Source organism: Cherax quadricarinatus, chromosome 86 (assembly GCF_038502225.1).
Source record: "Cherax quadricarinatus isolate ZL_2023a chromosome 86, ASM3850222v1, whole genome shotgun sequence".
NCBI classification, from domain to species: Eukaryota; Metazoa; Arthropoda; class Malacostraca; order Decapoda; family Parastacidae; genus Cherax; species Cherax quadricarinatus.
Genome location: NC_091377.1, coordinates 13,471,374 through 13,496,706, shown reverse-complemented (window position 1 = coordinate 13,496,706; position 25,333 = coordinate 13,471,374). Strand labels below are relative to the sequence as shown.

Sequence of the window (25,333 nt, the reverse complement as noted above, 5' to 3'; positions counted from 1 at the left end):
ATGGTTAGGTTACTTCTTTTTTATTTTTAAGAAAAAAAAGAAAAAAGAAAATAAAAATAAAAAAAAGAATAAAAAAAGGGGAGACCGGGGAGGGATAGTTCCTAGGAGGAATGAAAGGGCCAGAAATCTCCCTCCGCGCCCAAGAGGACCTCAGCACCGCAAGTAGTGCAGATGCAGCATGGAACCCGTGCCATACCCTACCCATCATGCCAGTAAACCGGCAATCTGGGATAGCAACCTCACATCTGCCAAGCTACCTCGGTGGACAAAAGAGGGCAGCCGGAAATCCGCCACAAAGCATATCTCCTTCGGCCACCACCCCCGGAATCCAAAAGGTGGCTTCCAGAGATACACCCGTCGCCCGAGAGACACCAAAGCCACCCTACGGGATACCGGAGAGGGATTGGGACATCCCCAGGCAATCCAGATTCCACGGCAAACTACGCCACCACCAAGAACCTCAATGGAATGGGATGGACCCCGATACCCTTTCCCCTACCTAGGAACTAGCGTGCCTGTGGAAAAAAAAAAAAAAAAAAAAAAAAAATCCCAAAGGCCAAAAGGGAGGGGTGGGGAGGAGGAAAGGAAAAAGGGGAGGATGGGATAGGGAACGGGGGATTGGGGGGTAATTAGGTTCGGTCTGAGGAAGGAGACCGACAGGTCTAATTCCTCAGACCAAGAGCCTCTTCACCACGCCAAGGAGCCCCCCCTTGAAGAGGATCTACTTCTAAAAATTTGTTCCATAGTGGAGTAGCTGAAATTTACCTTTGTTGAATACTGTAATGTCTTCTGTATCCCACTTGAAGATTTTGTTCATGCCAGCTTGATAATTTGCTGCTCTGGAGCTGGTGGATGCCATTCAATATAAACATAACTAAGGTTTTTTTAAATAACAATTAACTTTGAGATGAAACAAAATCATTAGCATTTTTATAATTTATTTGTGCAAAACTGAATGTATTCCAGGAAAATAATAAACCTTCCCTTAAAATATTACATATACATTATATTTGGATAATACAATAACAGAAAGGGGCAAGCACAACACTGTTTTGTGCAGACAATTTAAACTTAAAGAATATATATATCTACTGTGACACAAATTTTATTTTAAATCTTTCACTTGCACTTGTTTTTGAATTGAACTACAATTTTTTTTATAACATACAAATGAAAAACTTAAATTTAGAAAACAGGAGTTTAAGTAGTTAACATGTGAAAATAAAAATCCAATACGTATACATTAGCCCACCATTTTCCTTGCCCTTCTGAAATTAATAATATAAATTTGATTTAGCCCAGCACTCAGTTATATTACTTCAGACATTTAGCATAATACCCTGTATTACTCTTTACACAAAGTAATGGCAAATGAGCCGAGATGACATACAACTGGAAACTGATAGGATAAACTAATATTCTCAGGGTACACATGATAATGTTTCATCTAGTCCCACAGCCAAGCATCAAATACAATGTATTGCCTCTAAATTCTAAATGCTGATTATCTCTACCTACCCAAACATTCTAAATTAGTCAACAATGCTCAAAATGAAGTACATATTTTGACTCATTATACTAGTTTATCTTATATCACCAGTAAGGACTAAGTCACAAAAATTAACAAGTAATCCATAACTTAGAGAGGAAACTTTAGACGATGTTTAGGTCTCTCCCAAACCATCAGTATCAAGTCATGATAAAAAAAATTTTTAATTTCCTCTCCAAACTGAGTTATTGTGAACCACCAGTGAACATTTTTCTTACGCAATCCTTAGCTCTTACCTTCCTAGACATGTATAACATTTCTTGCTCAATTTTTTCTTTTTAAAAGAGGAACAATTTCAAGTTTCAAATTATGGTATAGAGCTTTTTGAACTACTGATCTATGTAACAATAATATATTCAGTATTAGGAAATAATATATTCAGTACAGTATTAGGTTTTCCTATGAAACTTTTGCTCAAACCAAAACACACTAGTTTAAAGAATCTAAAAGAAGAAAATTAATAGTAACTTTATATGAGTATTACAAATGTATTTTTGCAAATACACACACCACTGGCCTATGCTTATTATTCAAATCCAATTATGTTACAATTAAATGTTTTTGTCAAAATAGGGATTGGTATTTGTCTCAAGACACACATGCTCCAGATCCACATTAATAATTGTCAAAACAAGAATATCTTATTAAATTTTACTTCACTATAGAATATTTTAGGCCTATGGGTAAAGTAATACATTTAGTATTAAAATTTAGTATTTTTTTAAATGTACGTGCAACTTTTAATTAAATATTACAAGAACCTTCCCTTTCAACAAAGTACTATGTCTGGTGAGTTAAATATGCTGCAATTCAACATCTAAATTTTTGGTGATTACTACTATGAAAGTTTTGTATGAAATTCATGCTCCTTTAAAGTCTGACTAATGGACTACGAAGAAAAGTATTTTACATTTTTCTGCCAATGACAACAAAATAATTTGTGGAACAGTTTGTGATCCACAGGTATGGATACACAATGCTACTCCTTTTGCACTTCAAAAAATACAAAGATTAGAAATAATTTTGCACACAGAATCATAGTTTTAAAGAATTAACATGCTCACCATCAGCCAGCCTTACAAAAAAGAAACAAAAGAAATCAATGGTTAAATTAATATAAAAAACAGAAGAATGAAAGCCACAATACCATGGCTAGAACAATTCACTATTAACCAGTAATTTGTAGAAAGAATTTCAGAGTTCGGCTCATTGTCGACCATTATAGTCATGACTGATAATGATCCACGAAAGACTAAGCATCGTCTAAAGTGGCTCTCCAAATATCAAGTCATGACTAATAATGATCCACGAAGAACTGAAACATTGTCCAAGTTTCCTCTCCAAATTTAAGGTAAATATAATAAATAGAAGTAGTGTATACAACAAATATTCACCAATAAAACTCTAGAATAACCTCGGGCAGCAGATGACGTGTGGTTAAACTGCATGCTATGTAAGAATGCAAGAGGGGGTTGTGACGTCTCCCATAATCTGGGGTTCAGTAATAATGGAATGCTTACACCAAACTTCTCCACAACTGAAAATGTCAAAAGGCTTGAAAGGGACTAATGTTGTGTATGAGGAACCCAAAGCTCTGCTGACATTCACTCTTCAGCAAACTTGTTCAATGTCCTTCCAAAACGTGTCAATGAGTCCATCACTGTTGTTATCCAAGACTTCTATACATCGTTAACAAAATGCTTTTAAAAATAATATAATTTAGTTTCAGTATTATGTGGATTTTTTGTAAAAAGAAAAGCTTCATGCATTTTTTTTTTCCAGGTCATCCTGCCTTGGTGGGAGATGGCTGGTGTGTTGAAAAAATTATTTTTAGTTTTCTATACAAATTCATGATGCAGCTTTACCTTAATTAAAAGTATCCGCAACTCTTTGAAACAAAGACTCGTATACTAGAAAGAGTGATACATAAATTCAAAGTTTTAAATACTGATTAACCTATGATGTAAATGGTAATCAAGAATAAAATTAAAGCAATAAAATCGCATCCACAGTATTGTATATGTGGTGTAAACATGGCATTTATAGGAATGAATTTTCATCAGCAAGGTAGACGAGTACTGTACCCCTGGACCACTGAGGGTTCAAGGTAGATGAGTACTGTGCCCCTGGACCACTGAGGGTTCAAGGTAGATGAGTACTGTACCCCTGGACCACTGAGGGTTCAAGGTAGATGAGTACTGTGCCCCTGGACCACTGAGGGTTCAAGGTAGATGAGTACTGTACCCCTGGACCACTGAGGGTTCAAGGTAGACGAGTACTGTGCCCCTGGACCACTGAGGGTTCAAGGTAGATGAGTACTGTGCCCCTGGACCACTGAGGGTTCAAGGTAGATGAGTACTGTGCCCCTGGACCACTGAGGGTTCAAGGTAGATGAGTACTGTGCCCCTGGACCACTGAGAGTTCAAGGTAGAGGAGTACTGTGCCCCTAGATCAATGAGAGTTCAAGGTAGAGGAGTACTGTGCCCCTAGATCAATGAGAGTTCAAGGTAGAGGAGTACTGTGCCCCTGGATCAATGAGAGTTCAAGGTAGAGGAGTACTGTGCCCCTGGATCAATGAGAGTTCAAGGTAGAGGAGTACTGTGCCCCTGGATCAATGAGAGTTCAAGGTAGAGGAGTACTGTGCCCCTGGACCACTGAGAGTTCAAGGTAGAGGAGTACTGTGCCCCTGGATCAATGAGAGTTCAAGGTAGAGGAGTACTGTGCCCCTGGATCAATGAGAGTTCAAGGTAGAGGAGTACTGTGCCCCTGGATCAATGAGAGTTCAAGATAGCAGATGAGCACTGTGCTCCTGGACCACTGAGGGCCCAAGTAAAGTTAAATGAGAAGTGTCATTAGTTTTTCAGTCGTCACCGGCTTAAATCGCTTTCAGAATGCGTTTCATTCCCACCTGGGTGTCAGGCATTGTTTAGCTCTTATATGCACTTCAACTCTAAGTGCATACTGAGGTGTCACAATATTGTGAATGTAGCAAACTGAAGCCTTTGCTACACCATATAACCACTGTACATATATGATACAAGGGTTGAGCTGTATCTATAGGACCCTGTGTTTTTGTTGTGTGTAAATACACAGTTTTGTGTACATTTACACCTGTGTGGGCTAAGTTCTAGCTCTTTGGCCCTGCATGCGTGTATGTCCATGTGTGTACATCCATGTGCATGCATGTGTCTGTGTGTACATGTACACTGTGTGCATGCAGTGTTTGTGTGTGAGTGTGTGTACACGTGTGTGTGTGTGTGAGCATACATGCATGCGTGTGAGCTTGTGTGCATGCATGTGAGCACATGTGCATGTGCCATGATTGTAATGGGTGCATGTGTATATGGAGTGTGTATGTAGGATGTCTGAACATGGGATGAATACATGTGTACATGGTGTTTGAGTTCATGTGATGGTCTAATGTGAATACATGTGTCGCCAGGTTGTCTGCAAGTGCTGAGTCTCGGCTTAACCTACAATATACCAGTTTTATTGGTGTGTGTGCGCATGTGTGTGTACTTGTATGCACATGCACAGGTGCATGCAGATTTGCATTTTATGCAGTTTTTAATGACACACTGTACCAGAACTTCTATAACATCACTCTAAAATTTAAATCTGTTGCATCTTGAATGACTAAACAAAATCACTGCATGCCACTTGCACACCAACTGCAGAAATTTTTATTTTACCAACTTAAGTACTACAGTCCAAGCCTGAATGCTGGATCATATTTTTTAAATATTTAAATATACCAAATTATTGTAAATCAATCTATTAGTTCCATATTTTTTGACCAGTAATCCAAATGATAATGTTTATGACTTTGGTCAATGCTTGTGACAAGTTAGGGATGCTTGTCAGTAAGACTGTTTGGTTTATGGCATTTTATTGGGAAGATGTTTCAACTACAAGGGATTACAATTTGATAAAGTCTCTGGTGGATGGAACATTTTCTCATTAAAATCCCATTAACCACATACTCTGTCTTATTATCATCCTTGTTGCTATATATGATCAATGATAGACAGGATGTGATCAGGGAGTAAATAAATCTAGAAACAAGCTTAGCAGTGTAGCTGAGGAAAGTGTAGTGGAAATGATCTCCCATTGGGATTTTCTAAATACCTGTTCTTGATGCATGGTGAATGAATGCTAATTTGGACTTATGGGGGGGGGGGGGGGAACATACATCCCTGAATTTAGTGACAGTGACTGGCCCCAAAGATACCGATCCTTCCATTCTATAATGAGTGACACAAGGATCTACTGCTGACACTTCCTGCAAGCTACTATAAGAGTGATGTTGCAATATCACAGATTTTGCTTTTAAAAAAAGATCTATTTGCATTTACTCACTTGTATGGTACGTGACCATAAGAGGTAATGTGGAGTGCACAAGTTTATCTTTGCAAATACTGTATATCCTGTTGAATATTAAAAGTACAAACAAAGATTAGCAAATTTTTTCATGTATATAAACATTTATAATTTCAACTCCACTTAAAAATTTACTATCAAAATAAAAAAAAGTAAGTACAGTACAAACTTTCATATACAACAAACAAAAATCATATACAGTATTATAATTCTTCAGAATATAATTATAAACTCCCAGCATGTTATATTTTTGTGCACTAATGGTATTATGAAACATATTAAAAAGATAATATCTCTGGTAAAAGCAATTGTACTTAATGAGTTTTATCCTTAATACAGTATACTTCTTGCTTTTCTAATTTATAATAGAGCAATCAAAGAAAGAACCAAGATTACTGCATTTGTCATGAATAAACCAAAATAAAATACAAATATTCCAGTGTGTGCAGAACTCTTCAATGACTAAATACAGCAATAATGAGATTTTTCAATCTAAAGATTATCTATACATGGGAGTGAAAAATATCTATGGGTTTCATTAAAAAATTACTGTGGAAATGCCTGATTGACTTGACTTATGAATCATAAAAAAAAATAAACTTTGGTCACTCAACAATTCAATTATCTTATCAGCATAGTTTCAAAAGTTTAAAGTAACAAAAGCGAAACTGTTTCAAATGTACGAACTTATCCTCACACTAAGAAATCTGCTGTCTACTTCTTCTTCAGTACATACAATGTATATATTTGAAATTTCATTACTTTTCAATGGTTTAAACCTTTGAAAACTTGCAGTATTTTTGTGTTTAAACATATATATTTTAGATGACTAATACACACAAATTAGAAACCATTATCTATTCTTACAAAATTCAGAACTTAATCCTACATATATATATGACCAGGAAATGTCCTATATAAACTTTCTCAATGATCATACAATGACATTTTGTAAAAATCCAAACTCTTAACAAATTTATGCAGAAAATTCATTAATGGTCCAGCTTTTTTGTTATTTTATAAGGACTTCCCAAGGTCTAATATATCATGCTGCAATGAGATCTAGTATTTGCAAAGTTGTATACTGAATTCAATGACACAGCTGGAGAAATGTTTACTACATGAAGATGAAAACCAGCACTGGCACTGGAAACATCAATTTATTTTGGTTCTAGTTTCTCTGAACAATGTACTTTTATTAGGTATTCTACAGAAGGGTGTTTTATGTTTGGGTTTACTTGTTTTGTAGAACACTTGGTGGAGTTGGTTACCTGGAAATACTCTGGTTATAAAATAAAGATTAAGGTTTTCAGTATCAGTAATGGTTTCCATTACCCTAATAATTACATTATTATTATGCACCATTTAATAAAGAGAGCACAGGTTCAATTTACTACTCTTGTGTGTTTAACTGGCTGGCAAGTGAAACACCACAGCAAACCCATAAACCTGATTGCAGCATGCAGTAGGATTTGGTTTTCTTCAACAAGTGCGGGAACTGATGAAAGGTCACTTGGGGATGAGGGTAACATGAAGGCCGTGCGACTCCGAGATGTTAATTGGCTGTCGGTGGTGCAGGGGGAGCTCCTCCATCCTAATGAGTAATAAATGTACTTGAGATGATGATACACTATAATTATGACAACACTTCAACAATTTTAAGAGTACAGTGGTACCTTGACTTACAAGTTTAATTTATTTCGTGACCGAGCTTGTAAATCAATTTGCTCATATATCAAATCAATTTTCCTTATTGAAATTAAGTGAAATGCCATTAATCCATTCCAGCCCCCAAAAAGCCACCCCAATTTTACATCAGCGGAATTCCTGAATCTTGAGGGGCAGGAGAAAATACTTCAATATAATGCTAATATCAAATCTACGGCTTATTTATCTATCAGAACTGATCTAATATGACATAATAAACACTATAAGTAACACAGAAACATGATATACACTCTTGAATGAATAAAATAAACCATAATGTGGCAAGTGTCCAGGACCAGTCCGAGCATATAGTCATTACTGCTCCTTCCTATAACGTGTTCTTTGGTCCTGGGTAAGAGAAAACGGAGTTTTTGAGAGGCTAACTGCACTAGATCACTAGTTTCATAAGGAAAACACTGAAACAACAGCAATTTTCTATTGAAGTAAATGCAATAATACTGACAGGAATCATAAAAAAATGATTGTCTACAACTGGCTTGTGGAATATTGGAAATATTCCAAATACTTTGGGATTTGCATGGGAGTAAAGGGCAAGATATTTTGCAAATGTCAAAAACTTTGCAACTTTATTTTTTTGTCGAGTAACTAAAGATAATTACATGATTACCTCCAGTGAGAACACTGCACTAGCACTGTTTTATAAGCAACAAGTCCCAAAACCACCTTTTGTTGTACCATTTTCAGTAAATATATTTTTTTATTTGTTTTTTTGGCTTGCTCATAACTCGGATTCTGGCTCGCAACTCAAAGCAAAAAATTAACCAAGTGATGGCTCGTAACTCGGAAAACTCGTAAGTTGGGGCACTTGTAATTCAAGCTACCACTGTTTATTCTAAAAACCTTATTAATTTCTCTATGTAACTTTCCTCAACATCCCTGCAAAATATTACATAAATTTATCCCTATTACAAAGTTATTTTGCTCAATGAAGTAGATATACCATTATTTTACTTGCAGACTTAGTATTATCACATTTTTCAAAGCCTTTCCTAAATCTTTTGTACATAACTGCTGCATTTTGTGACCTCCAGCACATTACAGACAAAAATCACCCTAATCTAAATACTATGGGGTGACCTGATATATGCAATTCACTGGCATCTAGGCATGTGCCAGAATTATTTTTGGAAATGTATCAATAAGGAGCAAGGAGTAATAACCCCTTCTCCTGTATAAATTACTAAATGTAAAAAGAAAAACTTCAGTTTTTTGGGTCACCCTACCTCAGTGGGAGATTGTTGGTATGTTAAAAAAAATGCATATACGTACAGTGGAACCTTTGTTTTCGTTTGCCTTGGTTTTTGTCAAATTTGGTTTTTTGTTAAGATATTGTCCCAGTTTTTGTTCATCACCTCAGTTTTCGTCCGCCATACCGAATGTGTCCATCTGCCAACGCATACACAAAGCATCCCACGCATGCATTCTGAGTCAGTCTGGCTTTGTTTCTCATCCAGTGAACATTACCCTGCGCATTCATATCAAACATTTCGTAATAATCCATTTTTTTGTGCTTATTTATTGAGTGCGACTGCTAAATAAGCCACCATGGGGCCAAAGAAAGTTCCGAGTGCCAGCTCTTTGATAAAGAAGGTGAGAAACACAGTGGAATTCAATGGTGGTAGAGGGACAATCAGAATGATATATTAACCACTAATTACATACAAGAAAGTTGTACATATGCTATCACCAATCATGGCAACATACTTCAAGAAATCATCTGAACTAAAGCTTTTTAAAGAGACAGACACATAAAAATGCTTTCTACACCTCTAATGCTTGACTAACCTATTAGTATGACTTGCCTCCACTAGTGAGCACCACTCATCCATGACACCATCTTTAACAGCTTCAATTTGCCTACCTCCAATATACAAGTCTCCATAACTGTGCATGTTTCAGATTTATCAAAGCTGAGGAATTTATCACCTCAAATTACCTCATTTATCAATTATTTTCTAATGAACTCAAAGTCTCTGGCTGGCAAAACATCACATTGAGGGTATCCAAGTGTTGTACATGTGTCTTATTCATCTACACACAAATGAATCAAGATTATGCTAATCCACCATAGTACCCAAAAAATAATTATAAGCATTTTTGAAACTTAACAATGCAAATAAAAGTATGAAAATGACAAATAAATATGATCCCTCATAATTAATATTAACACATTACAGTGGACCCCCGCATAGCGAACTTAATCCGTGCAAGAGGGCTGGTCGTTATGCGAAATGTTCGCTATGCGAATTAATTTTCCCCATAAGAAATAATGGAAATAAAATTAATCCGTGCAAGACACCCAAAAGTATGAAAAAAAATTTTTTTTACCACAAAAAAATGTTAATTTTAGTACACACAAACTGAAAAAGGCATGCACAATTACATGACACTTACTTTTATTGAAGATCTGGTGATGACTGATGGGATGGGAGGAGGGGAGAGAGAGTGTTAGTGTTTAGAAGGGGAATCCCCTTCCATTAGGACTTGAGGTAGCAAGTCCTTTTCCGGGGTTACTTCCCTTCTTCTTTTAATGCCACTAGGACCAGCTTCAGAGTCACTGGACCTCTGTCGCACAACAAATCTGTCCATAGAGCTCTGTACCTCCCGTTCCTTTACGATTTGTCTAAAATGGGCCATAACATTGTCATTGAAATAGTCACCAGCACAGCTTGCAACAGCTGTGTCAGGGTGATTTTCATCCATAAAGGTTTGCAGTTCAACCCACTGTGCACACATTTCCTTAATTTTTGAAGTAGGCACAATGGATTCCACAACTGGCATAGGCTTCTCAGGGTTAGCCCCAAACCCTTCAAAATCTTTCTTAATTTCCATACTAATTCTCACCCTTTTTACCACAGGGTTGGCACTAGAAGCTTTCTTGGGGCCCATGGTCACTTATTTTCCAGAAACAGCACCGAAAACACTGTAATAATACGAAATATTCCGAGTGTATGCTTGAATGTTACCGCGGAGGCTGGCTGGTAAACAATGGGACGGGAGGCACATGTGAGGCTGGCTGAGGCCGCACATTGGACGCGTCTCGGACGAAGGTCGCTGAGCGGGTTTTTGTCCACTATGCGGGGCAAAATTTTGGCGAACAAAGCGTTCGCTATGCAAGGCGTTCGCTATGCGGGGGTCCACTGTATGTATATCTTCTCCATGGGGAAGTGGAACAGAATTCTTTCTCCGTAAGCCATGTGTGTTGTAAGAGGCGACAAAAATGCCAGGAGCAAGGGGCTAGTAACCCCTTCTCCTGTATATATTACTAAATTTGAAAGGAGAAACTTTCGTTTTTCCTTTTGGGCCACCCTGCCTCGGTGGGATACGGCTGGGACATTGAAAGAAGAAGAAAAGATAATGTATATCTATGCCGGTTTGGTTTGATCTATAAAAAAAATGACAAAACTTGAAAATCTAAAAATCAAGAACCTAATGAATATCAACTAGGTTTATTCACTGATCTAGTAAAAGTGTTTGTTTAAAAAAGTCAAGTCATGGAATGGGTGTGGTCTGAACCCATGGAAAGTGAGTCCTAAAACTCACAGGCCAGTGTCTTAACCACTTGGCCAGCTGGCTCTAGGTATATTTGTTTGTGATCGTGTTATGATTTTGTGAGGCATTTGTTTAAGTTAATTACAGCATCCACCTCTTTCTTTAACTAGAACACTTTAGAATCATAGGTCATATACTCTCCTTTAAGATCTAACTTAATGACATGATAATCCTACCTATAAATACGAAGGTAGAATATCACAAGGCAGAATCCTTGTTCTGTTACTACTCAACTACATCAAAGATCTAAAAAGTACAAATCAATAACACAAGTCAGTTGTTTATTTACACGACTACTTTTGTCACCTTAAATCTAGATGTCTCTGTCCTTAACATATTCACTTGTACATGATGAACACCTAAAAAATTCCACAAGAGTAATAACCAACAAACTTGCAAAGAACAAAGAGGACTTAGTACTCAAAAGTTAAAATATTTGCCTATAATACACACACTGAAAAACGTGAAAAGAATTTCTGGGCCTAAATTTAAACAACATAGTGAAATATAAAATATACATCTTGCACATCAAAAATGTAAAAAAAAAAAAAAAAAAAAAAAATGGGTATTCTTTAAAAAAAATTATATACTATGTACAGTACACTTGCTTCATCAACATTACTGGTACTGTACTAAACATTAAATTTACCCATACTGTAACTGAGTTACGGTGTATGACCATTATATTTAATAAAAATGAAAGACGATACGATGTCTGGAACAATTTACAACAAACCCATGATGTGTAGAGGAACCTTTACAAATTCCCTTAAAGGTCTTGATGATGGTGAAGGGATTGTGATCCAAGAAACCAGAGCAATACATCCCTTCCTTGTACCAAACCTGATTACCTCCTGTTCTGCAGGTGATGTATAGTCCATATAGATTTAAGGCTTTCCTATAACAATAATCCTCCCTCAAACTGTGGGCATGTTGTAAATATATTAAGTAGTATACAGTGTTGGTTACCTGGTTGCTGTTGGCAGGCTTGGCATTGGGATTAGCACGCAGTGATGATGGGCGCATGAAGAAGAGAGCGATGGCAAACAGTGCCCACATCATGGCCAGCAGCATCATGCTGTCACCTCCTACATCTTGGTTCGATGGTGTTGGTGCTGGCACTGAAGCAGACAATACTAAAACATTACACACTAGTATACTGTATGTAGCATACAGGGTGGGGTGTATGTGTATTCACTGATTTGAGTTTGCAAGGGTCAAGGCTCAGCTCCTGGTCCTGCCTCCTACTCTACTCTGATCAGAGTAGAGTAGGAGGCTGAGCAAAAAGTTTTTGCCTCCACCATTGTCTCATCCAAGTTGTACACTTTTCAACCATCCTGAAACTGGTCAATATGTTTCTTCAGCTTCCACTGGTGTCCCCTCGATTCTGTTCCTCTTAATTCAAACCATCTTTCACTATCAGCCCTATCTATTCCTCTGAGGATTATTATATTAACAATAAACAAATCTGACAAAAAGATTAACACATAAGAAACCCTTGGGTATCTTTACTGTTTACCTATGACTTTTTGTGGGAGTTTTCATATTGCCGCAGCTGAGCTTGCTGCTGATTGCCTGGTTGCTACTGGCGACTGTTGGCCCACATAGAAATCACACAGATAAATGATGGAAGACATCAAGTAATTTAAGGTGATCAGTCCCTTAGCATAAAAGGGCTGAACTGTTATCATGGCTGAGGGACTGACCACCTTCAATTACCCTGTCATGTCTCTCATTGTTTATTCTCTCTGTACGAGATAGCAAAACTTCTCCACAATAAAGATACCAAAGTGTTGCATATGTGTTAATTACATTCTCTGAGAATGTTGTGTGCAGTGATCATGTCCTCCCTTATCCTCTCTGCCAAGGTCATCAGGTTCAGTTCACTCAGTCTCTTTTCAGTGCATTCTACTCAATTCTGCTACTAGTCTGGTTGCAAACCTTCGGACCTTCTTGAGTTTCTTCACGTTTCACCAGACATGGGCACCATGCTGGGGCTGTGTACTCAATGGCTGGCGTAACATATTGTATATCGAGTTCTGAAGAAAACTCTGCTTAAATTCCTGAATGCTGTAGAGGTTTATGAATCTGCATATGCTGCTGACATTATACGCTTCGTGTGTACAGTGGACCCTCAGCTAACGATGGCATCAGCTAACGTTAAATCCAGCTAATGATACATTTTAACGCCAAAAATTTGCCTCAGCTAATGCTAAAAAACTCACCCAACGCGATTCATTCGAGACGCGTCCACGTGTGGCCTGAGTGCACCTCAGTTGTCCCGTGTTGCAACACCTGAATGGGTTACAATGTATATGATGTATATTATGTATATGTATATAATATATATTACCTTTTCATATAATTTTATATTGCTTATATTTGCGATAATAGCTAAATCGTAAATATATTGCTTTATATTATTATCTGACTTGGTTACTTTCGTTAGGTAGGATGTAACATATTATGTGCTCATAGTTCAAGTCTTGATTGTCTAACTACTGTAATTATCACTGGTGGCTCATTACTCTGCCAGCTTCTCATTGTTGCTGGGCAGCAACTGTCCACGGAGTTATCACGTGATCGAGGGGGGGTGTACACACCTCGCCTGAAGTATTCAGTCTGGTCTAGACTCGCTTGGTGGTTGGACGTATTCCTGACAAGTGCCTAAATCTCCCTTATTGGCTCTTGTTGGAAGATCGTCTCTGTCTCATTGTTGTAGGTTCTGTGGGACTCTGTTCACAGAACATTGTATAGACTTAGTGATTTTCGACGTTGTACTGAGGTTGTGTGTCGCATAGACACTCTGAGCAACTCAGGTCCTGAGCTGTAGCTTCTGACCTAACTTGTACTGGTATCTGTACTGTCACAGTCAGGAATTTTCTTATGCTGAACTTAGATTCAGTAGTATGGGAGTTTTGTGACTTTTGTGGAGGATCTGCTGATGGTCCCTACTTAGTGTCTTATATTATCTCCTTGTTCCTGATTCTGTGTCGCAGTTGCTTGTTATATTGCTATTGGGCTTAGCATTCTTTTTATTGTTCAAGCAGACTGTTCTGATTGCCTGTTGGTCAAGAAGTTAGTTTGAGGACTTTGTCAGTCACTTGTTTAAGTCTAGTCGAGTCGTGAGACAGTGAACTACTTAGAGCACTTACACACATACACACAAACTTACTTGTACATATTTGTAATATCTTATTAAATGTTAATGTACCAAACAGTACTTAAGAAATATAAATGTGATATGTGCTTTCAGCACAATAATACTGTACACGAGAGAAGTGATTATTATTAATTTGTTTGAATTGATTAATTTAATATACGCCTAGACAACTTAATTAATAAATTTATTAAATTTTAATTTCTCTAGTTAGTAGCCTACCAGTTGTAATCCTGAAGCACTATTAATTCTTATTGAATTCTAATGGATAATTGGACAAGGATTCTGACTAATTGTTACGAAAACTCAGTAACAGGCTGGATGCTAGAAGGGCAGTCCTTTCTAGTATTCACTGGAGATCTCTAAGCTTTTTAGAATCGTGTTTTTTGTAACATCCCGTGGGTGCCAGTGTTTACAAGTCAGCCAGTGTGGTCGCATCCACGCATACAATCAGAACATTTCATATTATCACAGCGTTTTTAGTGATTGTACCTGCAAAATAAGTCACCATGGGCCCCAAGAAAGCTTCTAGTGCCAACCCTGTGATAAAAAGGGTGAGAATTAGTATGGGAATTAAGAAAGATTTTGAAGGGTTTGGGGCTAACCCTGAGATGCCTATGCCAGTTGTGGAATCCATTGTGCCTACTTCAAAGATTAAGGAAATGTGTGCAAAGTGGGTTGAACTGCCAACCTTTATGGATGAAAATCACCCTAAAACAGCTATTGCAAGCCATGCTGGTGACTATTACAATGACAATGTTGTGGCCCATTTTAGGCAAATCTTAAAGGAACGGGAGGTACAGACCTCTATAGACAGATTTGTTGTGCGGCAGAGGTCCAGTGACTCTCAAGCTGGTCCTAGTGGCATTAAAAGAAGAAGGGAAGTAACCCCGGAAAAGGACTTGATACCTCAAGTCCTAATGGAAGAGGATTCCCCTTCTAAACATTAACAACTTCCACACTCTCCCCTCCTCCCATCCCATCACAGTTTGTGTGTATTAAAATTAATATTTCATGTGGTAAATTTTTTTTTTTTTCATACTTTGGGGTGTCTTGCACGGATTAATTTGATTTCCATTATTTCTTATGGGGAAAATTAATTCAGCTAACGATGAGCTTTCAGGAACGGATTAATATCATTAGCTGAGGGTCCACTGTATTGTATTTCTGGCAGTATGCATGATGTTATAGTCACCCCAAGTCCTTATCACTGATATTTGCATCTTCTCTCTTACCATGCTGTATTCAGTGCCTGGTATGGTTTGCCCTCACCTCCTCTGAATTTGTTCAGGTTAAACTTGAGAAGCCACTTGTTTGACCACATCTACAGTCTGTTGAGGTTTTCCTGGAGGTTTTCATTCTCCTCTCCTTTTTCTTATTTTCCTTATTAGCTTTACACCATCAAAAAACAGTGACACATAGTACTATCTCTTCTGGTAGATCATTCATGTATATTAAAAACAGTAGTGGTCCAGGTATTGATCCTTATACAACATCACTCATTACTCTCTTTCCCACTCTGATGCCTTATCCCTTACTGTTACTCTCTGCCATCTTTCAATCATGTACTTCCTGACCCACTGGAGCACTTGACTTTTAACCCTGCCTGTTCCTCTAACTCCTGAACTAATGTCTGGTGTGGTGTTGAGCTGAAATAGGAAGAATAATTTTGCCAACATTTACTATTTATATAATGAATAAAATTATGAATGTTTGGTTTTCTTATTTTTAGTACTCTATACTTGATGAGCTATTGGAGTGTGAGGAGGGTAATATTGTGTGAAGAGATTAAGGGAAACCAGTTAGCCGGACTCGAGTCCAGGAAGTGGGAAGTACAATGCCTGCACTTTAAAGGAAGGGTCTGGGATACTGGCAGTTTGGAAGGACATCTTAACTGTTGTATCTGAATGCCTCTGGAAAAACAGTGATTATGTATGAGTGATGGTGAAAGTGTTGAATGATGATCAAAGTTTTTTCTTTCTTTTAGGGTCACTCTGGCTTGGTGAGAAATGGCCTACGTGTTAAAAAAAAAAAAAACCACAATTTATATGCTTTTGTTTTATCTTAGTTACTCTTAGCATATGAAAGCTGGCATGTTATAAACTGCCAATTTAAGCCAGGTACTAGGCTAATATCTTGTCAATGTCAGTGTAGCAGAGGGGTTGCTTACCAACAAGGATACAACAGCTTCTCCTGAAACTTAATATGGAAGGGAGCATTTCGTCTACATCTCGTTCCCAAGGACACCAGTGGTGAGAGTCGCGCCTCTCATCACTGGCCTACAGTTTCGATATTTTTTTCATTAGTTTGTGCGTGTCTCTACACCGGGAACCGGTGGTGAGAATCCTGGCACTTACTACTGCACTACACTTTTTTTTCAGGTAGTTCGTCTGGTTTTCGTACCCCGAACGCCAGCGGTGAGAGTCGCGCCTCTCACCACTGGATTACAGTTTCTATATTTTTTTCTAGTAGTTCATCTGGGATTCGAACCCAGGCCCCCAGTGGTGAGAGTCACGCCTCTCACCACTGGGCTACCCCGCTGGGTGTATGGAAGGGAGCAGAGTTTGGTGATTGGCTTATGCCCAGCTCAGGAGATTTCCTGAATTTTCATTGACTGACCAAGTATTACTCTGGTAAAAAACAAGTGTGCCTGGCTTCCCATGCAGTAGGTGATGAGACCAAGGTAGGTGGACATGCTCTAGGAGTTTCTAAAATAGCCGACTCTCAAATTAATTATTAACCCTTTCAGGGTTTCTGACTTACTAGTACGGCTTACGCACCAGGGTTATTTAAGTATTAGTATGCATAAATTCTAGCGCCTTCAAATCTAGCGAGAGAAAGCTGGTAGGCCTACATATGAAAGAATGGGTCTATGTGGTCAGTGTGCACAGTATAAAAAAAATCCTGCAGCACACAGTGCATAATGAGAAAAAAAAAACTTTGACCGTGTTTTTGGTTTACAACAGCAACTTCGCATTGTATTTTCATGTGGTATTTATGGTTTTATTCTAGTTTTCCTGGTCTCATTTCATAGAATGGAAGACATATTACAGAAATTGAGACGATTTTGATTGGTTTCACAATGAAAAGTACCTTGAAAATGAGCTCAAAGTAGCAGAAATGTTTGATTTTTGCCAAAGTTCTAAAGTAAACAAATCATGCCACGCGTCCAATACACGTCAGCTGGCGAGTCTAATATTCTTTCACAAGTGGGCTGATATTATTCATACCATTTCTACACTAATGCAGTAGTCTGCATAACAGTAAATCTTCTATTTTTTGTTAGAATAAAAATTCAAAGTGGAAAGCAAAAGAAATGTACGAGGAGCCTGGGGACGTGACTAATGAACAGAGGAAATGTTATTTTAGTGCCAGGAATATCTGTCTTGTTCTGAACCCTATTTGGAAATTAGCATCTTTTGAAATTTGTGTGAAATTGGCAAAACTGCTAATTTCTGACCACTTTATTGGATAGTTGAAATGGGTAAATGGGTGGTTTCTTGTACTCATTTGATAGAAAAAATGGAGCTCTAACAAAATAGTTATGGTTTTTGTCGACTAGTACACTGGAATTGTCCGAAAATAGGGCTCAAAGTGGGCGAAATCACCGATGCGTAAACATTGCCGAGACCACTAACTTCGCAAGAGCATAATTCCGTAAGTTTTCCATAAAATTTCATACATTGGTGTCATTATGATCGGGAAAAGATTCTCTATCATTTCATGAGTTTTTTTTTTTTTGTCCGAAAAATTTTCGACCTTGAGAACAAGTTTAGGAGAGGGCCTCTCGACCCTGAAAGGGTTAATCTTGTTTTTGATCAATTAATTCCATAAAGGTTTAACCAAATTACTGCTAAGTGGAAGATACTTGTTAGTGCCTACTCTAACCTCATTTCTTATTTTATCTGTGGTATGCTAACAGGTGTGAGGTTACCCTCAGTTAATTAATGTTTCTTGGCTACATACAAAGTCATTAATTTACTATTTAATAAGGCATTAATTGTCAAAGTTTAATGATTAATTTAAATACCCCAAAGCATTTATGTATTTACCATACACAAATTTAATTTCATTAAATAATTTGTACGTATGTGTATTTATTTTGTGTGTCATGTATACATGCTTCACTAGTTTACCTATTGTGAGGGCCATCTACATGTCTTTTTTTGAGGCAGCTGTGTTTTATTGCCTATATAATATTGTTTCTTTTTCTTTTTGGCTAAGGACCACATATATTATCAGCAGTGTTCATTCCTAAATTAGTACACAAACTGTTGGAGTGTGAGCAGGGTAATATTTAGTGAAGGGATTCAGGGAAACTGGTTATTTTATATAACCGGACTCGAGTCCTGGAAATGGGAAGTACATTGCCTGCACTCTAAAGGAGGGGTTTGGGATATTGGCAGTTTGGAGGGATATACATATTGTGTATTTTTATATGTATATACTTCTAAGCTGTTGTATTCTGGGAACCTCTGCAAAAACAGTGATTATGTGCGAGTGAGGTGAAAGTGTTGAATGATGCTGAAAGTATTTTCTTTCTTTTTGAGTCACCCTGCCTCGGCGGGAGATGTCCGATGTTGGGGGGGGGGAATATTATAATAATAATAATAATAATAATAATAATAATAATAATAATAATAATAATAATAATAATAATAATAATAATAATAATAATACTTTTGTTGTCACTAGAGAGTTTTTTTTAATATATTTCAGGTTTTCAAATTAAAGTGATTTATGTATATATATATATATATATATATATATATATATATATATATATATATATATTTTATACCTATTATCATAACCTAGCTGAACTCTGGTATATTATGCTTAAGACCCACAGGGATTTAGCTAATGACTAAAATTATTTGTGTGTGTACTAAGGGACAAAGACAAATGGTGATAGAGGTTCACAAGGAGGATAACAAAGTTGGCCTTCATGACTGTGGAAAGTTTAGATTAATTTAATATCAAAAAATACAATAAGATAATCAGGTAGAAGGTTGTCATTCATCTTAAATTAATATTTCTAATAAGAATTTCCAAATAATTCATTAAGAATTTTTAATTCTACAGACAAAAGTTTTGACTGAAATGACATGAATATAAATTTAATTTTATATTAAGTTTACTTACAATACACATGTTAACTTAATTTGCTGTCTCATAGCCTGAACTGTAACCACTTTCCATAAGCCCACAAGCCAACATAACCATCTCAGCCTGGCTGATCAGGTACCTCCTACTGGAACTTGTCTTGTTTCTTCTTACAGAAACTGTACTGGCTTTAGTTGCTACTTCAAACAAATTACAGTATATGGTACTCACATTCATTGTAGCACTCGGTGTCTGTGCAGTAGCTCTGTGACTGTCGAAGCTGACAAGTGCAAAATGAAGGAATTAATGTATTGCATACATTAACTTACACACACGCATGCCCACACGAGACTGGAGGACAGGAGAGATGGGGGCTATAATGGTATATACAGTACTGACAGGAATCAACAAGGTGGACAGACAGGATGTTCCAGAGATGGGACACAGCAACAAGGGGTCACACTTGGAAGTTGAAGACTCAAATGAGTCACAGGGATGTTAGGAAGTATTTCTTCAGTCATAAAGTTGAACAATCTGGAAAGTGATGCAGGGGAGGCAGGATCTATACATAGCTTTAAAAAGAGATATGATAAAGATCATGGAGCAGGGAGAGTGACCGAGTAGCAACCAGTGAAGATGCAGAGCCAGGAGCTGTGAATCAACCCCTGCAACCACAATTAGGCGAGTACAATTAGGCGAGTGCTCACACATGGGATGGGAAACAGGAAAATGAGGGCACTGCAGGAAGTTGAACACTCAGACGAGTCTTATGGATGTTAGGAAGTATTTCTTCAGCCTTAAAATTGTCAGGAAGTGAAACTACCTGGAGAGCAAAGTGGTAGAGGCAGGATGCAAACTTTGGTTTAGGACTAGGTATGATAATGTTCTCAAAGCCAGGAGTGAACCTAGTTGCAACCAGGAAAGAGGCAGAACCAGGAACTGTAAACTGACTCCTCCGACCACACACAGTCGAATACACACAGAGTACACATCCTTGTCATTGTGTGTAGTCAAGGTAACATTTATGAAGGAATTCAGGGAAACCAGCAAGCCGGACTCGAGTCCTGGAGCTGGGAAGTGCAATGGGTGTACTTTGAAGGAGGGGGTGGTCATGTTGTAGTTTTTTAACTAGTATAGGAGCACATATTATTATTATAATTATAATAACAAGGCAGGTGATGAGGGTATCAAATGATTTAGATAAAGAAAAATTGGATATCAAATTAGGGAGGACTATGGAAGAAGTGAATGTTTTCAGATACTCGGGAGTTGACGTGTTGGCAGATGGATTTATGAAGAATGAGGTTAATCACAGAATTGATGAGGGAAAAAAGGTGAGTGGTGCATTGAGGTATATGTGGAGACAAAAAAAAGTTATCTATGGAGGCAAAGAAGGGAATGTATGAAAGTACAATAGTACCAACACTCTTATATGGGTGTGAAGCTTGGGTTGTGAATGCAGCAGCGAGGAGGCAGTTGGAGGCAGTGGAGATGTCCTGTCTAAGGGCAATGTGTGGTGTAAATATTATGCAGAAAATTTGGAGTGTGGAAATTAGGAGAAGGTGTGGAATTAATAAAAGTATTAGTCAGAGGGCTGAAGAGGGGTTGTTGAGGTGGTTTGGTCATTTAGAGAGAATGGATCAAAGTAGAATATCATGGACAGCATTTAAATCTGTAGGGGAAGGAAGGCAGGGAAGGGGTCATCCTCAAAAAGGTTGGAAGGAAGGGGTAAGGGAGGTTTTGTGGGCGAGGGGCTTGGACTTCCAGCAGGTGTGCATGAGCGTGTTCGATAGGAGTGAATGGAGACGAATGGTATTTGGGACCTGACGATCTGTTGGAGTGTGAGCAGGGTAATATTTAGTGAAGGGATTCAGGGAAACCAGTTATTTTTATATAGCCGGACTTGAGTCCTGGAAATGGGAAGTAGAATGCCTGCACTCTAAAGGAGGGGTTCAGGACATTGGCAGTTTGGAGGGATATGTTGTGTATCTTTATATGTATATGCTTCTAAGCTGTTGTGTTTTGAGCACCTCTACAAAAACTGATTATGTGTGAGTGAGGTGAAAGAGTTGAACGATGATGAAAGTATTTTCTTTTTGGGGATTTTCTTTCTTTTTGGGTCACCCTGCCTCGGTGGGAGATGGCTGACTTGTTAAAAAAAAAAAAAAATATTAAGATGGTACTGCACTGCCTGTGTGCAGCTACAACTCTTGAATACCTATCTTATCAACTGAAAAAAGTAACCATTAGACTAACCATATGGTAAATCACACGAAACAACGTCAGCAATGAGAACTGGCCAAGATGTTAACACTGTGTTGACTGAAACAGATACTTAACCACACAAGAAAGTCATCTTCAATCAAGTTGTTTTTCCTAGTCATATTAATATATCCTTTGCTATAAGCAATTTCATAGATGGATCTTAAATAATAGACAACAAAGTACAAGTATAAACTTTCCATCTATAGTAGTCAACATTTTCTGCTTTAAAACAAGATAAAAGAAGAAATTAAGACATGTGCAACACCTGGGTATCTTTATTGTAGATGTTTTGCCATCCAGTGGCTTTATCAATACAAATTCTAGGACATCATTTAAAGAGAACTATATACAAAAGATGAGGTAATCAGTCCCTCAGCCTCTGAGTTGGCATGAAGAGCACCGTAGTCGTGGAGATCTGGACCGTAGGGAAGGAGGCTGGCGCTTATATACTAACACCAGGTGGAAAAGGATGTGTAGCAGACGAGGGCATAGTCACTGGCAGGTGGGATTCCCCAGTGGAAGTCATACCCAAAGAGATGGGTTAGTTGTAGTAGTAGTTGTAGCCATGAAGTAGGTTATGTACATGTCCTCAGAATCAAGATTTCATGATGCTGCAGTGTCTGACAGGTTGTACAAGAATGGTATACAATACCAACAAGATGAAATTATTTTCATCTTGTCGGTATTGTATACCATTCTTGTAAAACCTGTCAGACGCTGCAACATCATGGAATCTTGATTCTGAGGACATGTACATAACCTATTTCATGGCTACAACTACTACTACAACTAACCCATCTCTTTGGGTATGACTTACTTCCACTGGGAAATCCCGCCTGCCAGTGACTATGCCTTCGTCTCTTACACATCCCTTTCCACCTGGTATTAGTATATAAGCGCCAGCCTCCTTCCCTACGGTCTAGAATCTCCACGACTATGGTGCTCTTCACGCCAACTCCTACTTGCAGCTCTTCCTTGCTGGATGTCTTACAGTTTGGCCATCTCAGAAGTAGGACCTGGCAAAGCTATTTAGGCTGAAATGAGTAACAAAACACCAGTGCTACTAGTGCTGGTGCTGCTGCTCACAGTCTTGCATTAGTACTTAAGAACTGATGGCACAGAACATAAATAACAGAATTATTAAATATTAATAATTCCTGTGACATGCATTGCATGTATTTTTTTCATACAGGAAATAAAAACTGCTAACCTAATTTTGCAATTCTAATAAATCTTGGAAAATAATCATTGTATTATTGCGAAGAATTGTACCGCAGGTAAAAAACAAAGTTACATAAGAAGCTTGTGGTATGTTCAATGTGTACTGCACTAGAATAGTTTAAATGAATATTGCAACTGTTCATACCTATATAAAAAAAAGGGGAGGTGGGGAACTTACAAGTGACAGGAGCCTCCTCATGGCCATCTCATGGCTCCAGATGCACTCACAAGGATCAAAACCTCCATCTGCCATTGTGTTTATCTGGGGGAAAAAAAATGAATGATTAAGTTCAAAACAGAATTTTGTTAATTAAAATTAAATTTTGAATTCAGATAACGAAGGCATAACACTAGGGAAAAAAAAAAAAAATCTCACTTAGGGGGATTACCAATAGACCCCTGGCTGTCTTCAAGCAGGCACTGGACGAGCACCTAAAGTCGGTACCTGATCAGCCGGGCTGTGGCTCGTACATTGGATTGCATGCAGCCAGCAGTAACAGCCTGGTTGATCAGGCTCTGATCCGCCAGGAGGCCTGGTCACAGACCGGGCCGCGGGAACGTTGACCCCCAGAACTCTCTCCAGGTAAACTGATATTTACATTCATGACAACGTGAGTAAACACTCCATGTAACTCAAAGGACCCAAAATTTGAAACAACCTGTCTGAAGGATAAAAAAAAAAAAAAAAAACAGTTGCTTAAAAAATTGCCAAGAGTTATTTCTTGAATGCGATGTGGTATTTCGTGCAATAATCATAAACATTTATGTCAATGGTACTGCATCTTAAGTTGCTAGCTTACCAAGTAAGTTTATTTAGGTACAGGTACACATAAGTACAATTTTGATACATAGTGTAAATTACCTAGGATAACCCAAAAACACTTTAATACGTACAGAAACTATTGTCACACAAAAATTACATGACATAATCTTTACCTAAATAATGAGCTTTTAAAATTCTGAGCAAAATTCACTTGTTAAATTTTTGTAATTTTAGCTCCTTTATTTTCAATATTTATTGTAGTATATCTGTAAATTGTGTGTATATTACTATATTAAGTGTACAGTAGAGTACCTTAGTGAATTTCTTTCCTATTTTTTAACATCATTTTCAAGTCTGCCTGGAATGTTTTGCATAACAAATGTCTTTCTTTAAAATAATTTTTTTTAATTCCAGCACTGTATTAAATATTTTTAGTTAAAATAATCATTATCATCACTGTCACAATTGTTTAAGATGCAACGATGTATTGCTCTGTAAATTATATTTTAAATATTTGTAGGAGGCCTGGTCACAGACCGGGCTGGGGGGCGTTGACCCCCGGAACTCTCTCCAGGTAAACTGATGGTTGAAAGTAATAAGAAGCATGTACATGGCCAGAGGCCAGGATGCAAGGACAGGTCTTGTAACCAGTCAAAGGTAAGTATTACACAAGTGAAACACAGCTAACACAAACTATATCTGAAGCACATCACGTCACTTGCAGACAACTAAAAAACTATTAATAATGGCTCCATCTTTGGTATTTTGTACCACTGAGATACAAAGTAATTTTGACAAGCACCATCATCGTTTAAGTTTATTTAGGAACAGGTACACACGAGTACAATTACCATAGTGTAATTTGCCTGGATAACCCCCCCCCCCCAAAAAAAAAAAAAGTCAAAGTGACTTATTCCCATTGTGGTCCTTTTAATATCTTATTATTTAAACCTCAAAAGTTAAAATAGCTCAGTAACTCAACTGTGAAAATAAAGACTGAGCATCATAACAGTTATTTCCATGATTAGGCTTTTTTTTTTTTTGGTGGGGGTAAATTAACAGTTTGTTATGCTGATTAAGCTTAATTTTTTTTTTTGTGATATTAAAAGTGACCTCGAAAGAAAAATACTGACGGTGATTTGATTTTTATTTACTTACATTCTCTACAAGTTATTACTAACATGGGCTAATTAGTAACAAAAGTTTATTACACTCTTGAATGAAAAGACAAGCAAAATATATTTCCATTCCCTTATAAAAGTGGACAAAAACTAGAAAATTTCTCTGGCCACCTAACCATCCTCCCACACAAACCTTTTATCGGGACACTTTCAATCACTTCCTGGCAATAATATTACAAAAGTGTATAGAATTTCACGTATACATACATCCTCTTTGTTGTTGGAGTTATAAAAACTGAAGGGTAGGGAAATAGGAGGAGAAATATTGGAGGTGGGTGGTCGCCAGGATCCTCAGTCACAGTATTTACAAACACAGCTGACACCACCAACCACACCTACCAACCTTACCTCGCTTACTACACCTCACCCTCCCTCATATAACTCTTCTCTCTCGTCTTATCATACATCAGGAGACCATAAAGTACCTT

The 25,333-nt window shown here is 37.7% G+C and overlaps 1 protein-coding gene across 1 annotated transcript; it reads right to left on the bottom strand.

Annotated features, from left to right (window-relative positions):
* Positions 1 to 921: 921 nt before the first annotated feature.
* Positions 922 to 25,264, bottom strand: LOC128692220 (small integral membrane protein 14). The gene is made up of 5 exons (XM_070103656.1): positions 25,113 to 25,264; positions 23,140 to 23,223; positions 19,707 to 19,755; positions 12,179 to 12,330; positions 922 to 7,523 (listed from the first exon to the last, which is right to left on the bottom strand). The coding sequence occupies exons 2-5, from the start codon at positions 23,212 to 23,214 to the stop codon at positions 7,485 to 7,487; spliced, it is 315 nt and encodes a 104-aa protein (XP_069959757.1). The 5' UTR covers positions 23,215 to 23,223; positions 25,113 to 25,264; the 3' UTR covers positions 922 to 7,484.
* Positions 25,265 to 25,333: the final 69 nt, after the last annotated feature.